Source organism: Protopterus annectens, chromosome 3.part0 (assembly GCF_019279795.1).
Source record: "Protopterus annectens isolate FY-2018-M chromosome 3.part0, PAN1.0, whole genome shotgun sequence".
Lineage (NCBI taxonomy): Eukaryota > Metazoa > Chordata > Ceratodontiformes > Protopteridae > Protopterus > Protopterus annectens.
Genome location: NC_056731.1, coordinates 989,455,586 through 989,479,783, shown reverse-complemented (window position 1 = coordinate 989,479,783; position 24,198 = coordinate 989,455,586). Strand labels below are relative to the sequence as shown.

Sequence of the window (24,198 nt, the reverse complement as noted above, 5' to 3'; positions counted from 1 at the left end):
GAATTTCTTGAGAGTTACAAAGGTTATGGATGGTGTTGATAAGAAACAAACACTTTTTATTATCTACAGACTGGCTTATGATAATATCAGGAGAATACTAACATTATTAGATTTAGCTCAAACTCAGAATAAAAAGTATTGATAAGTTTAGATATTGAAAAAAACATCTGATTCCATAGAATGGAACTACTTTTTTAACTTTTTCATCTGTTTTTTTCACAAGAATTTTGTTGATCTGCTAAAGAATTTATTTATAGTTTATAAAGAATTCTTTAAAATGCATACTTTTTTCACAAGCATTTTATATCACTAAAGGTACTAGACAAAAAAGTCCATTATCCTCTCTTTTATTTGCTTTATCGACTGAACTATTAGCTAACAAAATTAAACAACAGTAATGTGGAAGGATTTTGTATAACTAAATATTATAATACTAAGATACAGCTTTTTGTAGGCAATATTTTTCTGTCACTAGGAGGCATTAATAATTCATTTGGGAATTTAATAAAATAAGTTAACTTATTTACAGATTTATCATTAATGAAATTTAATGAAAATAAAAGTTATATTATTTTATTAAATCAGTAAGTAGATGCTGGGGTTAAGAATACATTCAATTAAAATTGGAATAATAAAGAGTTTAAATATGTAGGTATTATGATAACACCTGGTATAAATAATATAACTGATTCCAATTTTCAAAGTTTGATTGCTGATACAGACTTATGAATTAAGGGATAGAATGCCATCTATTTATTTATTTATTTATTTATTTGACATTTGTTAACCTGGTCAGTCTGACTGGGTGAAAAGCCATTTTTTTAACAGAGACCCAAGGAGAAAAGCTCCAGACATATAAAGAATATAATACTTATACAAGTACAAATACAGATACAAAACTTAAAGAATAATATAGATACAAAAGCAAAGCAAGACTTATTACCAAAAGATTAAAACAGTTGAATTCACACAGAGAGTAAGAGTCTAATTACCATATTGGCAAATAATCAACCAATTAAGTAGTGGAGTGTCAGTTCCCCATATGTATATTAAAGTGAGAGAAAATAGCTTATTCATAGCCTTAGTCAGCTGGGTGTAGTTAATATAACATTGTAGGAACAGAGATAAAGGAGAAAGGAAGATGAGAAGGAATAGGTCAGGTAGGAATAAGGCAGGGGCAGGTCCATGTGTTAAGCATGTAATCTTTTAGTGTTTTATTAAAACTCAGATTGTTAGTGATGGACCTAAGGTCTGGAGGAAGTTTATTCCAGGTGCAGGTAACACAATCACATACAGAAGTTTACCAATATGCTTTTTGGGCTTATGGACTTCCAGGCAATGTTGGTCTGCACTTCAGAGACATCGTTTGGGGGTATAGGGAGAGATTAGAGTAGAGAGAGCAGGACAGAAGGAGGGATTAGCTAGTACAGAATGTGTGAGGTGGAGTTGAGGAAGTAGGAATTGGTTTTGGACTTCTGGTCATGAAAGATTTTTTTATGGCAGTGCAGTGATGGGATCAGTTGGGTAGATTGGCAGCAAATCTAGATATTTCATTATAAGTGGATTCAAGTTTGGCCATGAGGTTAGATTGGAGATATGTGAATAGAGTATGCAGTAGAAAGGCTTGAGCTAGAGAATGTGTTGTGTCCTTCATCAGGTATTTCTTATTACTATGTAATTGACCTAGTGTTTGGTGTGTTTTTTGATAGCATGTAGAATATGAGTGTCAAATTTAAGTTGATCATCGATTCAACATCAAGGAGTTTGGTATGGGTTTTTAATGAGAGAGTAGTATTGTTAAGGGATGAGACTAAAAAGGCATTATTACAATGCTGTAGAGATTTAGGAAGGAATGAAGAAGTTTGTTTTTTTTATTTTTGGATTAAGTATGAGTTCATTGCTGGTTAGCCATTTTCCCACAGACAGGATTGAGTCTTGGGTAATGGACAGAAGGTGGGGGAGATTATCAGAGCAAGATATGATAGTAGAATCACCTGCATACTGGATTGGAGTAGAGTGGGGGCAAGATGTGTAAAGCTTCTTTATAAAGATAATAGGGGCCCTAGTATGGAGCCTTGGTGTACACAAGTATGAACAGGAAGGAAGGGAGAGGAGGCTGATAGCAATCTAAGAGACTGAAGTATTTTCTTCTAACTGCCAAGCTCTTGCTCCTTCCCTTTGCTCTGTGTATCTTCTGGTGTCTAAAGAGATACTAATCCAGTGGGCTTAACGAGTCAACAGATAAGTAAAAAAAAAAATACTAGTGCTATTACTACTACTACTACTGCTACTACTAATTATAATAATAATAATAATAATAATACCCATCTGTTAAAAAGGTAGGCCCTCTTGACACATATTATTTTGTCAGGAATGACCCAGGAGAAATGTATGGTTAATAGACTTGCTCAAAGTCACACATTATGCAAATCATGTTTGAAGTAATCATTTTTGTGACTCTCTTCTTTTTCAAACCCATATATCTGAGTGGTATTCTACATCCCACTGGAGAAAGGAAGAATTATGTGCTATTTGGTATTGACATTTTATGCTAATTACATGTCTAGATTTTCGGTTGGATGTACCTAGTTTTCAGGAGAAATTGCTCCTATTTCTCCTATTTTTAACGTGTGCAGGTTGAGAGGTATGAATAATGCAATGGCCTTGCACTCTCCTTGCTGGTCACCTGCCCAGTGAAGGAAGAGGTGGCATACATCCCCTAAGAAGGTTAATTGAAGAACCTTTCTGTTTTGCCTGGGTTAGGCAAATAACCACTGAGAGATAGATTCAGGATTTTTCCCAAAAGGTGATGGTTACCAGAGGGTGGATAGAGCTATGAAAAGAAGCAAGTGGCTGAAATCAATGGTGACTCTTTTCACTGATACTATACTGTGACAAAGTTTTGCCTTGTAATGAAACAAAGAAAAAAAACTCTTTCATAATGTCTTTTAATGTCACGCTTATGTTAAATCCGAGAATTTTCTGTTCTTTCATATTTTCAAAATTCTGTACACCCATTTCAGGAAACTGTCACTTCCTTTACTTATTAATGTATGTTCATTCATCGTGACATGGCATCCATTTTCCCACAAAGAACATAAATTGCTTTCAAAGTGGTCATTTTCATAAAGAGCACCATCATACATTGCACACCTAGTCCAATGAACAGAGTCTACTGTACTCTCAGTTCATGTCACTAAAAATGATGAAGACTGGGGACAAACATATAGAAAGAATGGCTGTTAGCTTGAAAATGGATTGATTATACTAGAGATCACCAGCCCAGTGATATAGAAGGAATAAGTCCAGTTGACAGAAAAACATTTCTCTAAAGACTTACAAAAACATTTTGCTGAACACTAATTCTAATAGTAATTTTCTGTTGTTGGTCAAATTTATTTCTACCCAGTACTCCTTATTTATATCTTTAAAACCTTTGCATCATGTAATAAGTTCCCACTGTCAGCATCTAAAGTATAATATAAGAAAAAATACTATCATACACAATGTGCTGGATGCATGCTAACATTAACTGTGCAATGTATTATCATTAAACTCCATTATTTTTGAGTGTGCCAACAAGATACTGTCATTGTTCAATTTACAGCTAAAAGATAGGATAATTATTTCACATAAATTATATTCAAATTCAACACAGTTTAAGACTATATTCTTTACAAGATTTATAAAAAATAGGCTGAAATGAGTCACCTCTACATGAATTCTTGAGGATCAGAGGAAATAAGACTTCTTTTAAGATGGATTGAAAGACCCCTGCCATGTAAACAAATGGGAAACGAGCTAGGTCAAGGACATCTAGATAACATACTATACTTCCTGAGGACTTTAGTCCAGTCTGTATGATTTTAATACATTTTCAAAATTAAGTTTAGTTACCCTGCAGCTCATCCAAACTGATGCACCATGCAATACATACTGGCTAAACAGGTCAGACTTATCTGTAAGCAAGCTGAGCACTTACATTGCACTGACTGATTGACAGTGGTTTTAAGTTTGAAGGTAGGTTGGGCATTACAGTCTGCTCTCCTTATGAAAAGCATTTGGGTAAAGTGAAGCAACACAGATCTAAGTGAATAAAAGCATTAACTGCTCATGGAAGAAATGTTGCTGCTACACTCTTCATCAAAACGAAATGTATTCACCAAAGGATGTCAAAAATTTCAAGAAAGATGGTGTTTGCAGTGCTCATATGGGGTATGTTAACAGTATAGAAGTCAAATTTTTAGGAAGTTTTTGTTTTTCCACTAGTATACGTAATTCATTGAATTTGGTACAGAGTTCTTCTCTTTTTAGAAAGTGTTTCAGGCAAATGGAGAATGGCCTCTTACAGATGACAGCTAATATGTTTTATGATGTATAGCTTATTAGGAGAAAAAAGTAAACTTCCCATTGCAACAAGGTGCAACTTAAGGACTTGATACTAGGAAGCATACGTTTTATGACTGCTTCTGTCCACTTGAAAGTACCAGTCCTTTTTTTTTTTTAAGATTTCTTCTTTTGGAATCACACATTGGAATTTGTACCCTAAGATGGTTACGTTGCTTGGTTCTTATACTGAAAGCATGATATTCTGAAAGGTTTCTAGCTTATGATTACTTCTTTGTTAGAGAAATATTTACAAATAGTAAAGCATTTGTCCTCTTCCAATAAGAGATTCACTATGCAGTGACTCGAGTCCTTTTCTTGAAATATTTTTCTGAACACATTAAACAAGCTTGCATGTCTATCTTTATACAAGTAATGCTACTTCACCATTCAAAATCAAAGTCATTCACTTCAGTGACATGCATAGGATTCAGAAAAAAGGTAGCTTTGCCTGTGCTTCACTTAAGTGCATTTTATCTGAGCAAGTGAGATTGCTAAAGCATTCCAGACAATCTACTTTGAATGGAAAGTTGTCATCACTAAGATGTGAACAACAGAAGCTCTTCCATACATATTGATTTGTTTACAGTTCTTTACTGGGATGATTTGACTGGGGAGAGGCTCTTATCAGTGGAGTACTAAAGAGAAAAGCTCCACACGAATTTGCACAAAACAATTAATATATTTATTACAATATAATTTTCAAACAGTTGCACTGCAGAAGCTAAGCATAAAGTCCAGTAATGTATGCATACATATGAGTAGTAGACATTCAGCAAAATTAAACATTAGCATCTAGTGTATCTTACATAGTGAAAGATTATAGTCCACAAGCAGACGAATACAGGTAGGACACTGGATATAATATAACCAAAGAAGATGATGCAGTAAAGGGAGAGAAGTAAGATCAGCAGAAGCATGGATATAAAACAGCCTGAGGACATTATCTAGTAATGAGAGAGAAAGCAGAGCATATCAGCTTGGCTTAAAAAACAAAAATAAAATAAAAGCTAAAGAAGTTAGTATAGGAGTAAGTGAGAAGAAATAGTATTTTAGCCAAGGGTAGGACAAGATCAAATCCAATTATCCATGAGGAGCATTTTTAGGATTTTCTTAAGAGATTTATGTGAACAGTTTGCTCTTATAGGGAATGGAATAACATTCTACATCTCTGAGACATAACATGAAAATACAGAACAGGTGGACAAAGGAAGGGTAAAATGCTGGGTGTTATGAATATATTAATATGTTTAAAATAAATTTGGTAATTAATTGAGGTAGAAAAAGGTAGCTCAGTACTTTCAGGTAGAACTGAGGTGAGGATAAAGAGCAGCCGAGAGAAATAATAGAAGAATGTTTAGTATTAGCATATTATAGCAGGGAAGAGGAGATGCCAGGTTAGTTTAAGGTTAAGGCTTATTACTGGATGAATTGAATGTTCAGGACTGGAGGGGATAGTTAAAGAAGTGGATGCTATTAGTGCAAATGATGTAATTGTATTTACTTAGCAGTGTTATCTGGGTGACGCTGAGGTATGGATCACAAATAAAACTGGTGTATCCATTGCATTCTTTAGTCTTTTATATAACTCTTTGTCATGCTGTAATACCACTGCAGAGGCTGACATTGGACTAAATCCTTGGCATCTTCCAGAATAACATAAGGTATTTAAATCTCTTTATGGCTCAAATAAGTAAGCAAATATGGTAAAGTATGAAAATTATCTGTCATGAAGGATACCAAGCTGCATTAAAGGAGATTTCCTAACGCATATACCTGCTTGTGCTAATGTTGGAGGAGCAGTAATGTATGCTGTGTGAAGCATTCAAATAAGAAAAAGACATTCAGATGTTACATAGCTAGTCTCACTACAGGTCTGAGAAAGTATTAGGTAAATACAGGAAATTAAAAAAAAAAAACGTAAAAAAATTATATCTGAAGAATTACTTTTTGCAAAAATATCTGTAATGATTAAGAATTTATTTAACATAAAATATAAATTATTTCAGTTTCTTGAATATATTTTGGCTGGTATCATCTATTGTTGCTGACAAAGATGTAATATTCAGTGATTTATAACCTATATATAGTGATGACTCAGGTTGTAAAAATTCAACATGATCAGTATTTCTGGCTTGCTTCACTACTGATGGCCTGCACCTTTCATTACAATGTTTCTAAATACTGGCTAAATTATTTGTGTCACCCAGCCTCCCAGTTGTTTTTTAGGCAGAGTCCATTGGGTGGACATTCCAATGTAACTAACATATCAGTATTAAAATGAGATCATATTAATGTGGATCTCATCAGCTCCAGAAGTTTAAACAATGCATTGACTGATCTTGAGGGATATATGCATTGGAAAAGCATCCAACAGAGGCATAGCTGGTACAGCTAGTACCCTGTGCCAGACCCACAAAGTACCAACCCACCCCCCAGCTCCTAAAATGAAGAGCAAAAATTAAACAACTGTATAAATACATAAATAAGTAAATAAATGACTTCTTCAAGCAAAAGTCTAGAACAATACCCAATCCATGCACTCTTCCCCCAGCTCTTCAAAAAAAAAAACTTAAATCTGCTCTTTCTACTGGCACACTAACCAGTCAGATAAACACCCCTTCCTTCTGCCCCAGTTCTTCAATGGAAGAAAACAAAAGTCTTCTGTCAGGTCACGTTTCTGCACCCTGTCCCCAACCCTCATAATTCCTCACATTTCAGTTATAAAAAAAAGTTGCAAGCAGTTGCTACCATTTATACCCAATATTTTAGCACTACAGTGTTCAGGTTTTACTTTAAACAAGGACCAGATTCCAGAAGAGGTGCTCTTAGTGTAAGTTTGCCCTGGTTCTGAAAGTTCTGTTCACAGTCTAAGTGAATTATATATAAACATGCTTACAACAGGGATCAGATTACAAAACACCAGCTCTAAGCCAGCTCTCAGTGTAAGTGTTAATTTCCATTGAGAGCAAGTCTTTCAGAATCAGGGTCAAAATTTTTACTCTTAAACTGTAGTAAGCAGTTGCTAGAGTTTAACCCACACACAGAGCACTACAGCCCTCTATTTTTTTCACTAAGAAAAAGAAATGAAGAAAGAAAGAAAAAAAATAGTTTTCCTTTAAAACTTTTGCAAACTACTTGCAACAATGTAACAAGTATTTGGTACAGTTTAGACCCCAAATGGAGTGCAACAGCACTCAGGTTTGACTGCAAATGAAATTCCAGATTTAAAAAGCCATTATGCACTAAAGATCAATCAGGATTGGCTGTCTGAACCACCTAACATTTTGCACCCAGGACAGTTGGCCCATCTATGTTTTTATAATTACTTCAACTTGTTTTAAATGTAACAACACCACTCTCTGTACACTTAGGTTTTGCGCATGTCATGTCTTCACACCTGATGGCAGCTGTGGTGGAGCCTTTGTATTTGTCAAAGAACATATCATATCCAGATTGTTCCCTGGAAGCCCACAAACTAAATCCACTGAAGTACAGGTCTTTCTGTATAGGAATAATTATAATTTTTTTAATGTTGCAACAGAACACTGTCATTGCCCACCAATGACCACGTACGATTCTTCTGTGTTCTGAATGCCCTTCACATCAGCAAACATCTCTATGATTATGGGTGATGTTATCTACCCTTCAGTGAAAAGGAACACTTATATCTCCATTGTAGGATATAGTACTACATTCCTAAATGTGAAAAACGAAAACTTCTTTGTTAAACAAACCTAATAGATAACTCAGTGTACTTAATTTGATTGATAAAAATGTGCCCACCCCTTGCACTAGTCCTTTGGTATCTTCATTGATGTCTGATCACAAACTTATGAGCTTCCCTTTTACACTCTCAAAGGTTACTACAGCAAACCCTACTTAACTGAAAGACTACAAATATGTCACCCTCACCAACTTTAAGATGAAATATCAAAAGTCACTTAAAGCTGTACCTCCTCTGACCTTGATAAAGCTGCATACTTCATTACAGAATTAAATAATCATTAAAAAAACAAAGCCATCAGTCACTACAACAACCAAATATTGTGGTTAATTCAAAAATAAACCTCCCTGGGAGTCTACTACCATAGATAAACTCTTCAACAAAATAAAGTAAGTCCCAAAAGTATGCAGCAGAAGAATATCAAAAGCATTCCAAGAAAACTGAAATAAAGTATTAGTCTACTTAGAAGTCCATGACCTTAGGCTGGCCACTGAATCTAAAGCTAATTATAAATTCTTCTTTAGCTATGACATAAAACAAAGAAAAGGTTTTCTATATTACTCTGAACTTATTCATAATAACAACTTCTATTCTTCCACAGTAGACATTGCTGACATCCTTGAAACATTTAATGGCAACTTCACTTTAGATATGACTAACCAAAGCCTTGAAATACCTGAATCACTTTTGCCCCCAATCATCTCTAAAGATCAAAGTACCACCAAGGCTAAAACTGCTTCCTTTTAGGACCTGATAATATACCTGGTTGCTTCATGATTAGAGTTACACTTGCCATTGCTGACCCACTCCTTAAACTGCGTACCTAACTTTAGCTACATTTCATTCATGATTCATGTAGGGTACTACAGATGTGATGCCCCTCCATAAGGGTGACCTTACAACTGACCCAGGTAATTGAAGTCCTATCAGCCTTACAAGTCTCATCTGCAAAGTCATTGAATTATTGTAACTTACCTCATAATCTCAAAAATCTTGCTCAACTTGATTCCTAACAGTTTGTCTTTCTGAATGGTAGATCCTGTCTATCGAATCTTTGTAAACTTCTTTGAAAGGGTTATGGAGGTTGTAGATGGTGACAGTGCATATCTTGACCTGGCCAAGGCCTATAAAAATCATTCCTCATCCAGGCATCATAAATGCTTTAAAAATCATCCCATATGTGGTAAGATGGATAACAAACTGGCTAAAAGACAGAACTCACACAGTGCAAGTTGCAGGCACTTCATCAGGAAATATGAAACTGACCTGCAGTGTCCCTCAGAGCTTAATACTGTGACTTCTCCTTTTTTCACCTTTGCTACTCAGATCTCCAGACAGACAGCCAAGATCTCTTGCTAACTCAGTTTGCAGATGACCACACACTGGAGGGTCTGATATGCAAACCCTCCAGAATCAATTCTTCCTTGTTAACTCATGTTGTACTACAAATTGGTTCAAACTAAGTGCAAAAAAGTGTAGTTTCTTCAGATATGGTAGACAATATCTCCCCCTCATCATACTGCATAAACAGCATACCACAACAAAATGAAATCATAATCAGAGATCAAGATACTTATGTTGATAAATCCCTCTGTTTTGACCACAATGTGACAGTGGTTGTCAAGAGATCCTTTTATTTAGCCCAGCAAATTGCCAGAGAAATATCTTCAATGTCCTAAGAGTTAATTACTCCCCTACACGTAACATTGATAAGACTAACTGTTGTATACAATGTCTCCTTCAGGATATATCTTTCTAAGCATATAAAACAATAAGACAGAGATACTAAAAGATCCTGATCAAAAAGGCTCACAGGCTTGAGGTTCCTGAGCTACCAAGACAGTCTGGAAGGTCTATCACTTCATTCAATATCTTACTGACTTTTGAATGGAGATCCCTATTTCTTTTACTGCTTCATTACAGACCTGGTTATCGTGGACCTCTTGTATTATGGTTCCACCACTACTAGTACCAGGGAACTAATTTTTCACGAGTAGATAAATAAACACAGTGGAGAGTTAGGATTATAGCCCACCATCTTGCAAACCATAAGAATATACTTCCCCATCATATTAAGCAGTGCAACCCACTATCATTCTTTAAAGATAACCTACATGTGTCTGGGTACTTACAAACTTATTCTTGGGTTGACTGAAATGACCATCCTGGAGAAATGAGGTGGAACCTGAGGGAGGAAATTAGCAAGCTGTAAATGGTCATAAAACTCAGTGGTCTTGGAATATCTTTTAATCTATGAGTCTGTGTACCAACATGCCCTGTGATGTCAATATAAGATTACTCTAAATCCACTTACTCTGCGAAGGTAACAAAACTTTATATGGCGGTTACTTCCATCACCAAAATGACAATCTTTGCCAGTAAGCTGTGTTATTATGACTTTAGGAAACATACAGGTTGAAGAAATATGATATTGGCATATTGCATCTTGTATGTTAGGTGAGTGTAACCATCTCATTCAAGAAAAGGAAGATGATAAGTGGTCTGCATATTTGTAAAAGAACAGCCAAACACTTATTGACCAGGTATGGTTTACATTAAACTTAATGTAGCTGTGTTATGCTTGTATTATAGGTAATCCTCTGCTATCCAGCCATGTGCCTGTCATCATTCATGTTCTGGATGTCAATGAATTTCCTCCAGAAATGTCCGTGCCTTCAGAAACAGTTGTTTGTGAAAATGCCAAGTCTGGGCAGGTATTGCATAGCATTTTTTATTTATTCAGTTTTTCCTATCAAATTCTATGTTAATGGGACAAAGTCAAGCTGACAGTGGCATCCATATGAGACAACAGACATTTATTGTTATGCAAAAATGTTTAACGTTGTACCTAAACTTTCTGTTACATTCTGACACAATTAAAAGACTTATGTGACCTATACAACAATATGTAATTGGCAGATATTTTCATTAAATTATTTACTTTTCTCTAGTACAGAGTTAGTTATGCTGTAGTTAAATGATTTTTTCAGGAGTCTGAATCTACACTGTGTGTTTTAATCACAAATCATAATTTCCCAGATTAGAATTTTCCCATATATCTCCCTGTTAACATTTATCTGCAGAACTTGTTTTTTTACTATTATAAAATTAAGATATTAAAACACTGCAAGGCCTGAACTTCCTGTTAGAAGTATAGTTTCCAATATAATTGATCTACAATTCACTGTTGTTCCATGCCATTTAGGTTTGTTGTCATGATATGACCATGCAGGGTGACCCATGAAAATAAAGTAAAAGGTTAGTTATTTTGTGATTGCAGAATAAAAGTATTTAGGTAAAGAGAAATTGGCCTTAATCTGTTTTATTCACAGGATTGTGCAGTACATTTCACTTACTGTAGCAAATCTAAGGTATGTATGCTACTATGATAGTATAGACAGATGCAGGCAATTTATTTCCTATAGCCTATATCCTAAATCAATATATGAGGCAACAAAGTAGAGCAATGGATAGCATTGTCGCTTCACAGCAAAAGGTTCTCCAGTTCGATTCTCAGCTGAGGGCACCTTCTGTGTGGAGTTTGCATATCCTCCTTGTGTTCTCATGGGTTTTCTCCTGGTGATTGCTTTCCTCCCACATTCCAGTGACATACAGTCAGTGGACTGGCCACGCTAAATTGCTCATAGGTGTGTGTGTGTGTGTGTGTGTGTGTGTGCGTGTGTGTGTGTGTGTGTGTGTGTGTGTGTGTGTGTGTGTGGGTGTGTGTGTGCTATGGCAGAATAACTGAACAGAGCTAGTCACCCAGAGGATTGAATATTGGCTCTAGACTATAATTGTTGAAGTGACACCCTGACCCCGTGTGTAAAAATGGTATAAAGGGGTGGTGGATGGATGAATGGATCCTATATCATTTGATACCTTCGTAATTTCCAGAATTTACTCATTCTCTAACCCCTATGTGAAAGTGCAAATGGACTGAGCTGAGAAACTGTGACTGGAGATCATTTTCACAACCATGTTTTGTGCTGTCATTTTCTGATAGGTCTGTCATACTTATGAATTCATAGGTTCATAGGTTCATAGGTAGGTACTAGGCTATTGGCCCTAGGGTGTATACAAGCCCAGCCAAAAAGGTACCCTGGCTTTTGCCACAAAAAGAAAATTATTTTCCTATGCCCTGTCAAGCAGAGCCACAACAGTGATCCTTGGGGTGAATTTCCTATCTCCCATCCAATCATCAAGATTTTTCTTGAAGAGTGCTAATGAGGAGCTTTGTTTGATATAGATAAGAAGTTTATTCCAGAGTATGGGAAGTCTCTGGGACAGGAATCTATCCCTCCGGCATGTTCTGTTTATTGTGGTGACAAGGTTAAGGTCCCTAGAGCGTGTAGTTAGGAGGGATTGAGATTTCTTTATGTGGAGCATGTCCAACAGCTCTGGGTTTGACATAGCTTTGTATGTTAGGCAGAGATCACCTCTGAGTAGGCGATATGCGATGGAGTAAAGCTGAAGTTTTTTGAGACGGTCTGCGTAGGGCATCTGTTTGAGGCCGGTAATCCTCTTTGTGAGGTATTTCTGCAGCCTTTCCAGTTGTTGTAGATGTCTTGTGAGGTACATACCAAAATGGGGTATTCTACTCTATAATGGGTCTAATGAGTGATGAGTAGAGGGGAACAATGACCTCTATTTTTCTGGATGATAACCTTTTGTGATGAGGTGTGCCACATAGAAGGATTTCCTGACTACTGTGGTGATGTGATTATCAAAGGAGAGACTACTGTCCACCTGTGTCCCAAGGTCTCTTATCACACTTTCGGTGTTAAATATACTACTGCGTATGTTGTAGTTCATGGGTACAGAGTTTTTACCAAAGGGGATGACAATGCACTTTTTGGCATTGACCTTGAGGCCATGTTTTTGACACCAGGCATCTGTCTCAGTGAGGCCCTTTTGTAGGATGTCCACATCATTAGGAGTTTCAATTATGGCTCCTAGTTTGCAGTCATCTGTGAACTTCATTAACCAAAGACCTTCAGTGTTAGCCTGTACTTCAGAGAAGTAGATACCAAACAGGAGAGGACCCAAGACTGAACCCTGTGGTACTCCACTTGTCACTGGTCTGAAGTCAGATTTGGAGTCTGCTACTTTCACAGTGTGGGTTCTTTCAGTGAGCCAATTGACAACCCATCTTGTGACATAGGGATTTATACCTAGTTTAGTGAGTTTATCTATAATTCCAGAGTGTGGGATGTTGCAAAAGCCTTGGCAAGATCTAGATAGGCTGTGTGAACCACCTTACCCTTGTCTACAGCTTTGGTGACTGCTTCAAAGAAGTCTATCAGGTTTAGGAGACATGATCTTCCTTTTACAAACCCGAACTGGGTGGGATCCAGAGTTTGGAGATTACCAATGTTTTTGTTTATAAGTTCCATGATGATACGTTCCATGGCCTTGCAGACCAGGCTCGTCAGGCTAATGGGATGGTAGTTCCTGGGGTCCGTGGTGGCTCCCCCCTTGTGGAGTTGGATAACCATCACTGTGTGCCATTCAGCAGGCACAAAGCCTGAGGTGAGACTATGACTGAACATGGTACTTAGGTGGGGTGCCAGTTCGTTCTGTAGTTCATGTAGAACGCATCCTGGAATGTTGTCTGGTCCCATGGATGCTGTGTTCTTGGCTTTGGAGAATGTGTTTTACCTGTGCTGCCATGATTACAGGAACTTTGCATTCTTCCGGTATAGTGATGGGCACTTTAGGGTGTGAGAGGGGGGTAAAGTTAGCACTGAACCTATCTGCCAGGATGTTGGCAATATCAGTTGAGTCTGTATATTTAGTGCCATCATGCTGTAACTCAGAGCAGATCTGAGTGTTGCCATTGAGATTCTTCACATAGCTATAGAATAATTTGTGGTTGTCTTAAGAATCATTGGCGATTTTGTTTTCGTAACTAGCTTTGGAAGATTTTATCAGGGATCGCAGCTTCTTATTGAGGCTGACCAAGGAGCTCCTCCACTCATGGAATTGTACTCTCTTTTGCAACAGTTTCTTCCTTCTGTTGTACAGTTAGTTTATGGCAGCGGACCACCAGATTGACTTCATTTTTTTGGAGGATAGCATCTTGGTTCTGTTTGGGATAGCATGGTCCATGCACTCATGTAAGTGCTTATAAAGTGCAATTGTGTAGGATTCAGTAGTCATAACTGTATTGTCCATCTACATGGGTGTCATGAAGTTCACCACTTCTGTCTTAAGAAGCATGTAGCTGGCTTTGGAGAAATTTTTTACCATGGTTTCCTTAATGGGGGGGTAGGGTCAGGATGTGGATATCTAGGGTAATTAGCTTATGGTCGGATCGAACCAATGAAGTGTTGACTTCAGGTGTGGAACACCAGTCACTCATGTTAGTAATGACTAGATCTAGGATATTATTGCCCCTGGTGGGGGCTGTGGATAACTTGATCCAGGGCATTGGAGTTTATGAATTCCAGAAAGCTTTGAGAAAAGGAGTTGGTTCATGAGTAGTTTTCCCAGTTAATGGTGGAGTAGTTGAAGTCACACATTATTAGAGTGTTTGGTTGAACCCTAATATTTTCCAGTACATCAAGAAAAGAGGAGTGGGAATCCTGGAGCATGGTGGGTGATCTGTAGCAAGCTACAATTTGGATTGCAGTTTTGCCCGGAGTTAGTTGCACTTGGATAACCTCGGCTGCATTATGCTGAGCAACTAGCCTGGAGATGTGGATATCCTTAATGAATATGGACACACCTCCGCCTTTGGTGTTCCAGTCCAGGTTACATGGCCGAAAGTGTGATATGAGTTATAGCCTAGTAGTGCAGGGGTGCTCTCTGGAGCCTTGAACCACGTCTCAGTCACTGCACAGATGTCAATGTTCTCCATTTTAAGGAGTTTCTCGAGTGAGTGCATTTTGAGATTTAGACTTCTAGCATTGAGTAGCATCACCCTCAGTTTTTGCTTGCCTGTTCCTGTTACAGTGGTGAATTTGTCATTTGAACCTTGCCTAAAAAAGGCACTGTAGGGGTGGCAAGAACCTTAGCCAGTATCAGGAATCCCAGGGGTGACAGGTGCAGTCAATCTCTGGCAAAGCATCGTGGTCTGTCAGCCATGTCATCCCAGGCAGACAGATACTGGATCCATTTAGAAAGGCACCAGAAGCTTAGCCAATTGTTGAAGTCAAATCATTGTCCTTGTACTGCGGCATCATCCTGGGTGATGGCAGAATGCTACTCAGGGCTAGGGTCATACCTGCCTGGGCTACAAGATCAGAGAGCTCTTCCATGTATCTTTTCATGTAGTCCAAGGAGGTACATCTCAGGTCGTTCACACCAACATGGACAATGACAGTGTCATATTTATACTTGTTGTGGAGTGACCTTAGTGCGTGAGTTATGTGGCAGATCCTGGCACCCGACATGCAGCTGACAGTAACTTTCTCCTTGTTTAGCCTGGTGAGTGGGACATCAGTATGCCTGATTATAGAGTCACCTATGACTAGTGTGTTGGGTACGTTGTTTTGCCTTATTGGCTGTGATTGAGTGGCCCACTGAGTCTGCGGGCTATGTGTCATTTGGGTTGTGTTGGAGGGTGGAGGTTACTTGCATTTCTGCTTTGGCGGTCTCTGTTGCTTTAGCAGATCATTACTGAGAGTCCCCGCTATTTCATGAATAAAGTATCTGCATCTTCTTTCAAACAGTTTTACACATAGCAAATAAATCCAAGACCTGTATGCCTCCCTCCTTTGCATTATAATCTTATGCATATGCCACTCTTTGCTAGCATGAGGGGACAGAGTATTCGAACCAAGACGGGCGTTGTCCGTAAATGAATGCAGATCCTCTGGACTGCACTGGTGCTTTCCTTAGTAGAACATATTCATCATGCATATTCCTTATCAAATTACTTGTTAAAATACAGTAGAGGGTGACACTGAAAACCTCTGTTAATACATAGTATAAATGTGGTTGTGATATTCTAAATAAATAGGATATTATTTAGGAGAACTCTTCACTGGAAAGGTAAAAAAAGTTTCAAGTTAAAATAAAGGTTTTCAAAGTTTTAAAGATTATTTTACTCAGACAATGTTAAAACCAGTTATTTTAATTATTTTTTAGTTTTCCAGTTATTTTTTTGTTTTCTAGGTACAAAGGAATAAAAAAAAGGTTTAAAAGTTTTAAAGTAGAGGGTAGAGATGAGGCAGTAAAGGAGAATAGGAGGATAATATTGTTGTGAGGGGATTGTATATAAGGTTTACCAGTTAAGTTTTATAAGAAAACACATAACTTATAGCATCATAATGTAAGTGTTAGTAAGCATTCATGTTTTATATAAGAAAATATTAATTTAAGTTCAATTTAAAGGTAAGTAGAGTTTGCACCAGCAAGGTAGTGGTGCAAGTGGTGCAAACAAGAATTTAAAAACAAAGTAAAAGAAGTAGTGGGTGCATAAACATAAGAAAAAAAGACAAAAAAAAAAAAAAGGATGAATGTTGTTGTTAATGAATATATACATATAAACGTGAGAAGAAGTTGATCTTAAGCAGTATTTCTATGGAATGGCTTGCAATATACCAAAGCTGCTATAATACACCAATGGGTGTGTATGTGTCAGGGGCAGCTCATGCTATAGGACTGCAGCCCCCCACCTAGTAGAAAAGAAAGAAGAAAATAAAAAAAAAATTGCGAGAAAAGAAAGAAGAAAATAACAAAAATCGCAAGTCCCGGAACTCCACGCATGCATTCATGGAGTTCCTGGTACTCACAAAACTCCAGACTGCTGTGTTAGGCAGTATGGATAGGGGAGAAAGACATCTCAGCTCTGCAGCCCAGAAGTCTGTGTGGTGACAACTGCACAGAAGAGAAGGAAACCGGACTGCGTCGTCTGTAGGCTGGAGGCTCCAGCCTACTTTCGCAGGGAAACCAGCCAGCTGAACCAGAAACCAACCATTAGATTGCACAGGCTGCTGACTGAGAAGCTTAATGGCTGCCAAAGGAAGCTTTTTTTTATCCTGAATTAGCTTACTTCAGTGGACCGAGGAGGGTTGGAGACTGTAGGTAGGGTGTGTGTGTGTGTGTGTGTGTGTGTGTGTGTGTGTGTGTGTGTGTGTGTGTGTGTGTGTGTGTGTGTGTGTGTGTGCTGCAGGTGGAATATTTGTGACGTGCAAATGCAGGTAATGCCTTTAAGTTTAAAATGTGTGGGTGTGTAGAAGTGTGCTCCAGTTAAGTATGTGTGTGTGCTTGGGTGAGTGCACCGTAGAATGATTGTAGGTGCCCCATGGGTTTAATGATGGCTTAGTGAACATGAGTATAGTTATTATGTGAATGACAGGTGTGGTGGAATGTAGTGATCCCAAAATCCAAGTGTGTTCAAAAGTGTGCGTTTTTTACCAGGTGCATGTAAACATTTTCTCTATGAAATGTTAACTGTCCCAGACTTTCCTACATCTGGTATTTATTAGTGTAAAACATAAATCATTAGAAACTTAACAGGGGTTGATGGTAAATTTCCTACATCAAGTCACAGGCTGCTGTAATTTAAAGTGATGCTACAAAATATGAAAATGGCACTTTGCTTTGTCTGTCTACTGGTGTTTTAAAATTGCTCTTCCTTTTGAAACCAAGGTACTAATGGGTAAGACAAAATTTGTTTTCTTTATGCCAAGTTCTGTATCATCCCAGCTTTTTCTTTCACTTATGCTGACTGACTGTGCCGCAGAGCTCGGACTGCTTTGTTAACACAGGCTAGCAATAGATGCTCCATTTGCATTTGTACATAGTTAGTTAATTCAAGCTTTAGTTGTTTGTGCATTTTTCAGTGATGGGCCAGCTGAGCCAAAGTATCCTATTAGGTCTGTGCACTACTTTTAGTTTGGGATGCACCTTAGTATAACTCCAAGAGAGCTGAATATTGGAGGAAAGGGAATCTCAGAGATACACCAATTTCGGACTAAGTATATATTTTCTCGTAATCACACTCATGCCTCTCAACTGTCCAGATTTTCCAAAATAGTCCAGATGTTTGTCTTAAAATTTTTGTTTGCTCCTTATAAAATTTGTGGTTTTCTGCCATATCACCGATGATTACAGTGACTAAATTTAGGCCTCTGAACTGTCCAGATTTCCACAGATTGTCCAGAATTTTGCCTCATACTTTTGGTCTGTTCCTCATAAAATGTGAGGTTTTCTGGCAAATCAGTAAGGATTGAGTTCATTAAATAATGACAGACATTTTAATTTCAAACTGTATAACCTTCAGAAAATATACAATAAAACAAAACCTTTTATTCTAGCAGTTTTCTAAGTTTATAAGAGCAAGCAATATTTATTTTTGGGCCTTTGTCTCCCCCCCATTATTTTTGACTTTGTCCAGATTTCTTGTGTTGAGAGGTTGAGCGGTATGGACTAAATAATGACATACATTTGAATTTCAGACTTCGTATCCTTCAGAAAGATGCATGCTAAAGCAAGACCTTTTATTCTATCAACTAATTTTATACAAGAGCAATTTTTAGTACTGTTTGTATGTTCCCCCAATGTATTTGCCCTTGTCCAGATTTCCTGTGTTAACAGGTTGAGATGTACGTGCAAATAAATTGCTTTATAGAATTAGGCATATCCAAACCTCTCAACTGTCCTGATTTTGGCTCAGAATGTTGCTCTACCTCTAATAATCTGTCTGCAAAATGGTAATTTTGGAAGAAAATGTGGAGGGTTTACAATTAATAAATGTAATAATCAGAGTTATAGATTACTTTTATTTCAGAAATGCATGTAGATTTGTTTATTTTGTCAGCTGCTCAAGTTAACAATACTAATATTAAAAAAGTGCCCTTTCTTTGAGAGGTTCCCAGCTGATTTGTGTGGCTATTTTATATTTGCATCACATTTTTAGTCCATTTTTCATACAGTTGTGGTTTTCTGGCAAATTAGTGGCAAATCATTAAAGACTGAAGTTAGAAAATAATGACAGACATTTGAGTTTCAGATTTCATACCCTTCAGAAAATTCATATTAATTCCAGATCTAGTATTCTATTAGAAAGTTTATAAGAGCAATACTTAAATATCGTCCTTATTTTTGGGCCTTTGTCCCACTTCTATGTATGGCTTTTTCCAGATTTCTTGCTCTGAGGTTGAGAGGTATGACAAATGTGTCAGGGCCATCACCGTCAGCCAGAGACATTTCAAATTGTGACATACTTGTTGCACCCCACTCCCCCATGTAGTGACTCTTGATGTGTCCAAGCAAGGCAAGGAGCAGTTATGCAGTATAAATGTGCAGAGTATCCCCCCCCCCCCCAATCCAAGGTAGACACAAGTACTAGAGTGGCTTTTCATCTGTCCTTGCTTGATTTTGCAGTGTTCTGGTTTTCTGTTATATTCTTATACTGTTGATTTATGCTTATTATTCAGAAAGGGCCTGTTGCTTTCTGTTTAAGTAGCAATGCTTTCATGACCATCAGGTAAGCTTGTCTGAGATTGTAAGATGCAAAGTTTTAATAAGCATACTGTTAAAGAATTACCAACATTGAAAGCCTTTTTGTTGTTGCCATGCAGAGAATACTTACATAACTAGATAACGTATAAGCCTTGGGTATTAAAATGCATATGACAGTATTTGTAATAAAGGACAGAATTACAGTATTTTAAGAAGCTCATTACCTTTGTTGGAGACTTGCAGTCATCTTTGCAAGCTTTACCCGTAAACTAAACAGAATGCCAATCTATCATGTGTGGTCCATAACCTGTGCAGTAATCTAATCCTTTAAGCAATTTATCTTGAGCTTGTTTCTTGTTTGCTGTTCATTTTTTACTTTGATCATGTTTTCCCCATGAAACAAGTACATAGTTGCTGTCACGCAGCAGGTCTTTTTTGGATAAGAAACATTTTTACAAGTGGGGGTATCACAGAGATTGCTACTTTCAGCATGTTACTTGGTACTTTTATAAAGCTGAATACAAATTATAATTAGACCTGTAGTGCAAAGAGAAGTTGTTTGAGTTGAGTTCTGCCTGTGTTTCTTATACTTGACTTTGACGAGCATTCCAGTAATGTATTTAAAAAGTAATTTATTTTTTCATGCCTCGTAACCTGTTTGTTTACATATAGCTATTAAGTAAGTTGTCATGCAGCCAATGCATTGAAATATGTTTTTTCTTATACACTTCATTTTTTCTTGATTGGACTCTCATAATGACGGTTTGGCACCCAGGGCAGAGTAATTAAAGTTACAGTTTTTGTGATTTTGAGCATAGCTCCTCCCTTTTCTAGTTGGCTGCACCCCTTCTCATGGATCCCACCGATTCAGGTATCTCCTGCAGCCTCCCTTTGATTTGAAGTCACCAACTGCCACTGGTATGTGTGTGTGTGTGTGTGTGTTTGTTTGTGGAGGAAGACATTGGCATGTCATTTTGGTATGCCCAAAGGCTAATATGGCACATGGATCAGAAGGAACAGTTGGTGGACAGGTGTGGGGTTGATTAAATCGCTAACAATGAATATGGGATTATAGGTTCCTAAGTTCATAGGAAGTTACTAGGCTAATGACCCTATGGCCATTACAAACCTAGCCAAGTTCAACCTTTGTTCCCTTAAGGATCTAGAGATATGGTCTGTGTTATAAGCAGATCAAAATCAGCACCAATTGCCCCTATCCAAGAGGGACACAGGTGAAACCCCTGGGATGACTTTGTAGTTTCCCATGGAATCTTCCAAGTTATGCTTAAATAATGTTAATGAGGGGCTCTGTTGAACCTGTATTGGAAGTTTATTCCAGAGGACAGGCAACCTCTGGGAGACACATCAGTCTCTCCAGCAAGTCCTGTTGATGTCACCTGCTAGGTTAATCTCCCTAGGGTGAATGAACTGTGTACCATTTGACTTATGAATGTGCAGCATTTCCATTAAGGCAGGATCAGAGGTTGCTCTGTATGCAAGGCACAAGTTGCCTCTGAGTAGTCTATGTTATGCAGAGTATAGTGACAGTGCTGTCCACATAAGACATGTGCTGAAGACCCTGAGTTTTGTTTTGTTTTTTTTTTTGTGAGGAACCTTTGAGGTCTCTCCAGTTGCTGCTGATGCCTGTTTAGGTATATACCAAAGGGAGCATTGTACTCTATTATTGAACTGATGAGGGAAGAGTACAGGTGGGATTATAACCTCTTTTGTTCTTGAAGCTATGCCCTTGCTTATGAGGTAAACAACATAGAAGGCCTTCCTTACCACTGTGGAGACATGGTGATCAAAAGTAAGGTTGCTGTCACCCTGTGTGCTGAAATCTTTCACCACTGATTTAGAGCTTAGGGTGTTGTTATTAATATGGTAATCTGCAGAGACATCCCCTTTTTCTAAATGGGATGATAATGCATTTTTTTGCATTGAGTTTAAAACCATGGAAATACAAAAGCCAGGGGTGTATCCATATTCATCAAGGATACCAACACCTCCAAGTTAGTGGCACAGCACAATGCTTCAGAGATCATCCACATGAAACTAACAATGGGCAGAACTGCAATTCAAATTATAGCTTGCTACAGATCACCCACCAAGTCCCAGGACCCCAATTCTGCATTTCTGGAAACATTGTGAAACATAAACCAAACACCCTAATATTGGGTGATTTCAATTACCCAAATATTAACTGGGAGAACTACTCAAGTACTAACTCCCTTGCCCAAAATTTCCTAGAATTTATAAACTCAAACACCCTGGTTCAACTGGTCAACACTCCCACCAGAGGTGACAACATATTGGACCTGGTCATCACCAACATGGGTGAACAGTGTTTCACACTGGAGGTCAGCCCCTCGCTGGTTAGATCTGACCATAAACAAATCACTTTGGATATCCACATTGCGTCCCCACTCCTGGACAATGAAACCACTGTAAAAAACTTTTCAAAATCAAACTTCACATTACTTGAGACTGAGGTGGAAAGTTTCAAAGACCCCACGCTGAAGGATAACACTGCCCAAGCTGCAAAATCCTTTACTGATGCATTCTACGGGTACCAACAAGAATGCATGGATCGTGCCATCCCAAGCAAAAACAAGACTCACTCCTCCAAGAAAAGGAAACCAGTCTGGTGGACCCCTGCCATAAACAAGCTATACAACAGAAGGAGGAAATTAGTACAGATAAGAGTAAAATCCCAAAAAGGGAAGACATCCCTGATCAGTATCAGCAAGAAACTACGATCCTAAAAAAAAAAAAAAAATCGAGCTCCTAAAAAAATATACCCACAAGACATTCTTTATGTCACAAGAATATTTCATGGGCAATGCTCAGATTGAGTTTGAGTTAGTGCAGAATGGCACAGCTGAATGGCACAAAAACAATATTGCTAACATCCTGGCAGACAGCTGGCTCTGTGCTCCCTCCTCCTCACTCACCTCCCAAAACCACCCATACCCATACCATAACCATCCAGAAGAAATCACAGATCACAGACACACAGGTTAAAACAGCCCTCTCAAAAAATACAGCATTAGTGGGACTGACGGTGGGACAGGCTGCATCCTACATGAGCTCAAAGATGAACTAACCCCACTAAACCCTCACAGTACAATACACTTCAAAACTCAACCTCTCCACAGGATAATGCATCTCATAGACACAGCACAGAGCTATTCTGCTCCACAAAGGTGGGTGTGGAACAGACCCTGGGAACTATCACTCCTCCCCTATAAGCCTGACTAGTCTGGTCTGCAAAGGAGTGCATCATCATCATCATCATTAACAGAGACATTGGGAACAACAAAAAAACCGGACCCCCAGTTCGACTTTGTTAAGGGCAGATCATGCCTCCTAAATCTGGTGGACTTCTTTGAGACAGTTACCAAGGCTATAGATGAGGGAAAGATGGTACACACAGCCTATCTACACCTCACTAAGGCCTTCGACACCATTCCCCATTCTGGTATTATAGACAAGTTCACCAGCCTGAACTTAAACCCTTACGTCATAAGATGGTTTGCCAACTGGCTCACGGACAGAACCCAAATGGTGAGAGTTACAGGAGCAAGGTCCGACTCTAAACCGGTTACAAGTGGCATTCCCCAGGGCTCAATCCTAGGACTCCTCCTGTTCGGCATATACTTCTCAGAGGTACAGACAAGCACAGGAGGACTATAGCTGACCAAGTTCACAGACGACTACAAACTAGGGGCTATAATTGTCTCTACAGCTGACACAGACATCCTCCAAAAGGGTCTCACTAAGACGGATACCTGGTGTCAAAATCATGGCTCAAGCTAAATGCCAAAAAGTGCATAGTCATCCCCTTTGGAAAAAACAAAGTACCCACAAGCTACCACATAGGTGGTAGTCCCCTAAATACAGAAGACGTAATAAGGGATCTGGGGACCCAAGTAGATAGTAATCTCACCTTTGATAATCACATTGCCAAAGTGGTAAAGAAATCCTTCTATGTGGCCCATCTAATCACAAAAGGGTTCACATCCAGATCAAAATAGGTCATTGTGCCCCTCTACTCATCACTCATGAGACCCATCATAGAGTACAATGCCCCATTTGGGATGTACCTTACAAGACACCTGCAACAGCTGGAAAGAACACAGAAGTTTCTCACCAAGTGGATCACTGGCCTCAAACAGATGCCCTGTGCAGCTCGACTGAAGAAACTCCAGCTGTACTTGGTTGCATACTGCCTACTCAGAGGTGGTCACTGCCTGACATACAATGCCATGTCCAACCCAGAATTGATGGACATGCTCCACCTAAAGAAAACCTTTTCCCCTCGAGCCACATGCTCTAGGGATCTAAACCTCACCACAACAATAAATAGTGCTGGAGGGATAGATTCCTGTCCCAGAGACATCCCATGCTTTGGAATAAGATTCTAATCTACATTAGGCAGAGCTCCTCGCTAACACTCTTCAAAAGAAACCTTGATGAGTGGATGGGAAACAGAAAGTTTACCCTGTGGATCACTTCAGTGGCTCTGCTGGACAGAGGCACAGGGAACTAATCTAAGGGGCAGTGAAAGCCAACACATTCTGGCTAGGCTTATAAATGCCTTCGGGCAAATAGCCTAGTACCTACCTATGAACCTATGACTTTGGCACCAACCATTCATTTGCCTAAGTCCT

The 24,198-nt window shown here is 38.4% G+C and overlaps 1 protein-coding gene across 1 annotated transcript in view; it reads left to right on the top strand.

Moving 5' to 3' along the window:
- The window catches only part of LOC122796967 (cadherin-12-like), a 2,443,257-nt gene that overhangs the window by 2,322,584 nt on the left and 96,475 nt on the right, over nucleotides 1-24,198 (top strand). The window contains exon 8 of the mRNA XM_044065738.1: nucleotides 10,706-10,827. Within this exon, the coding sequence (XP_043921673.1) occupies nucleotides 10,706-10,827 (122 nt within the window). The remainder of the gene's footprint in view (nucleotides 1-10,705; nucleotides 10,828-24,198) is intronic.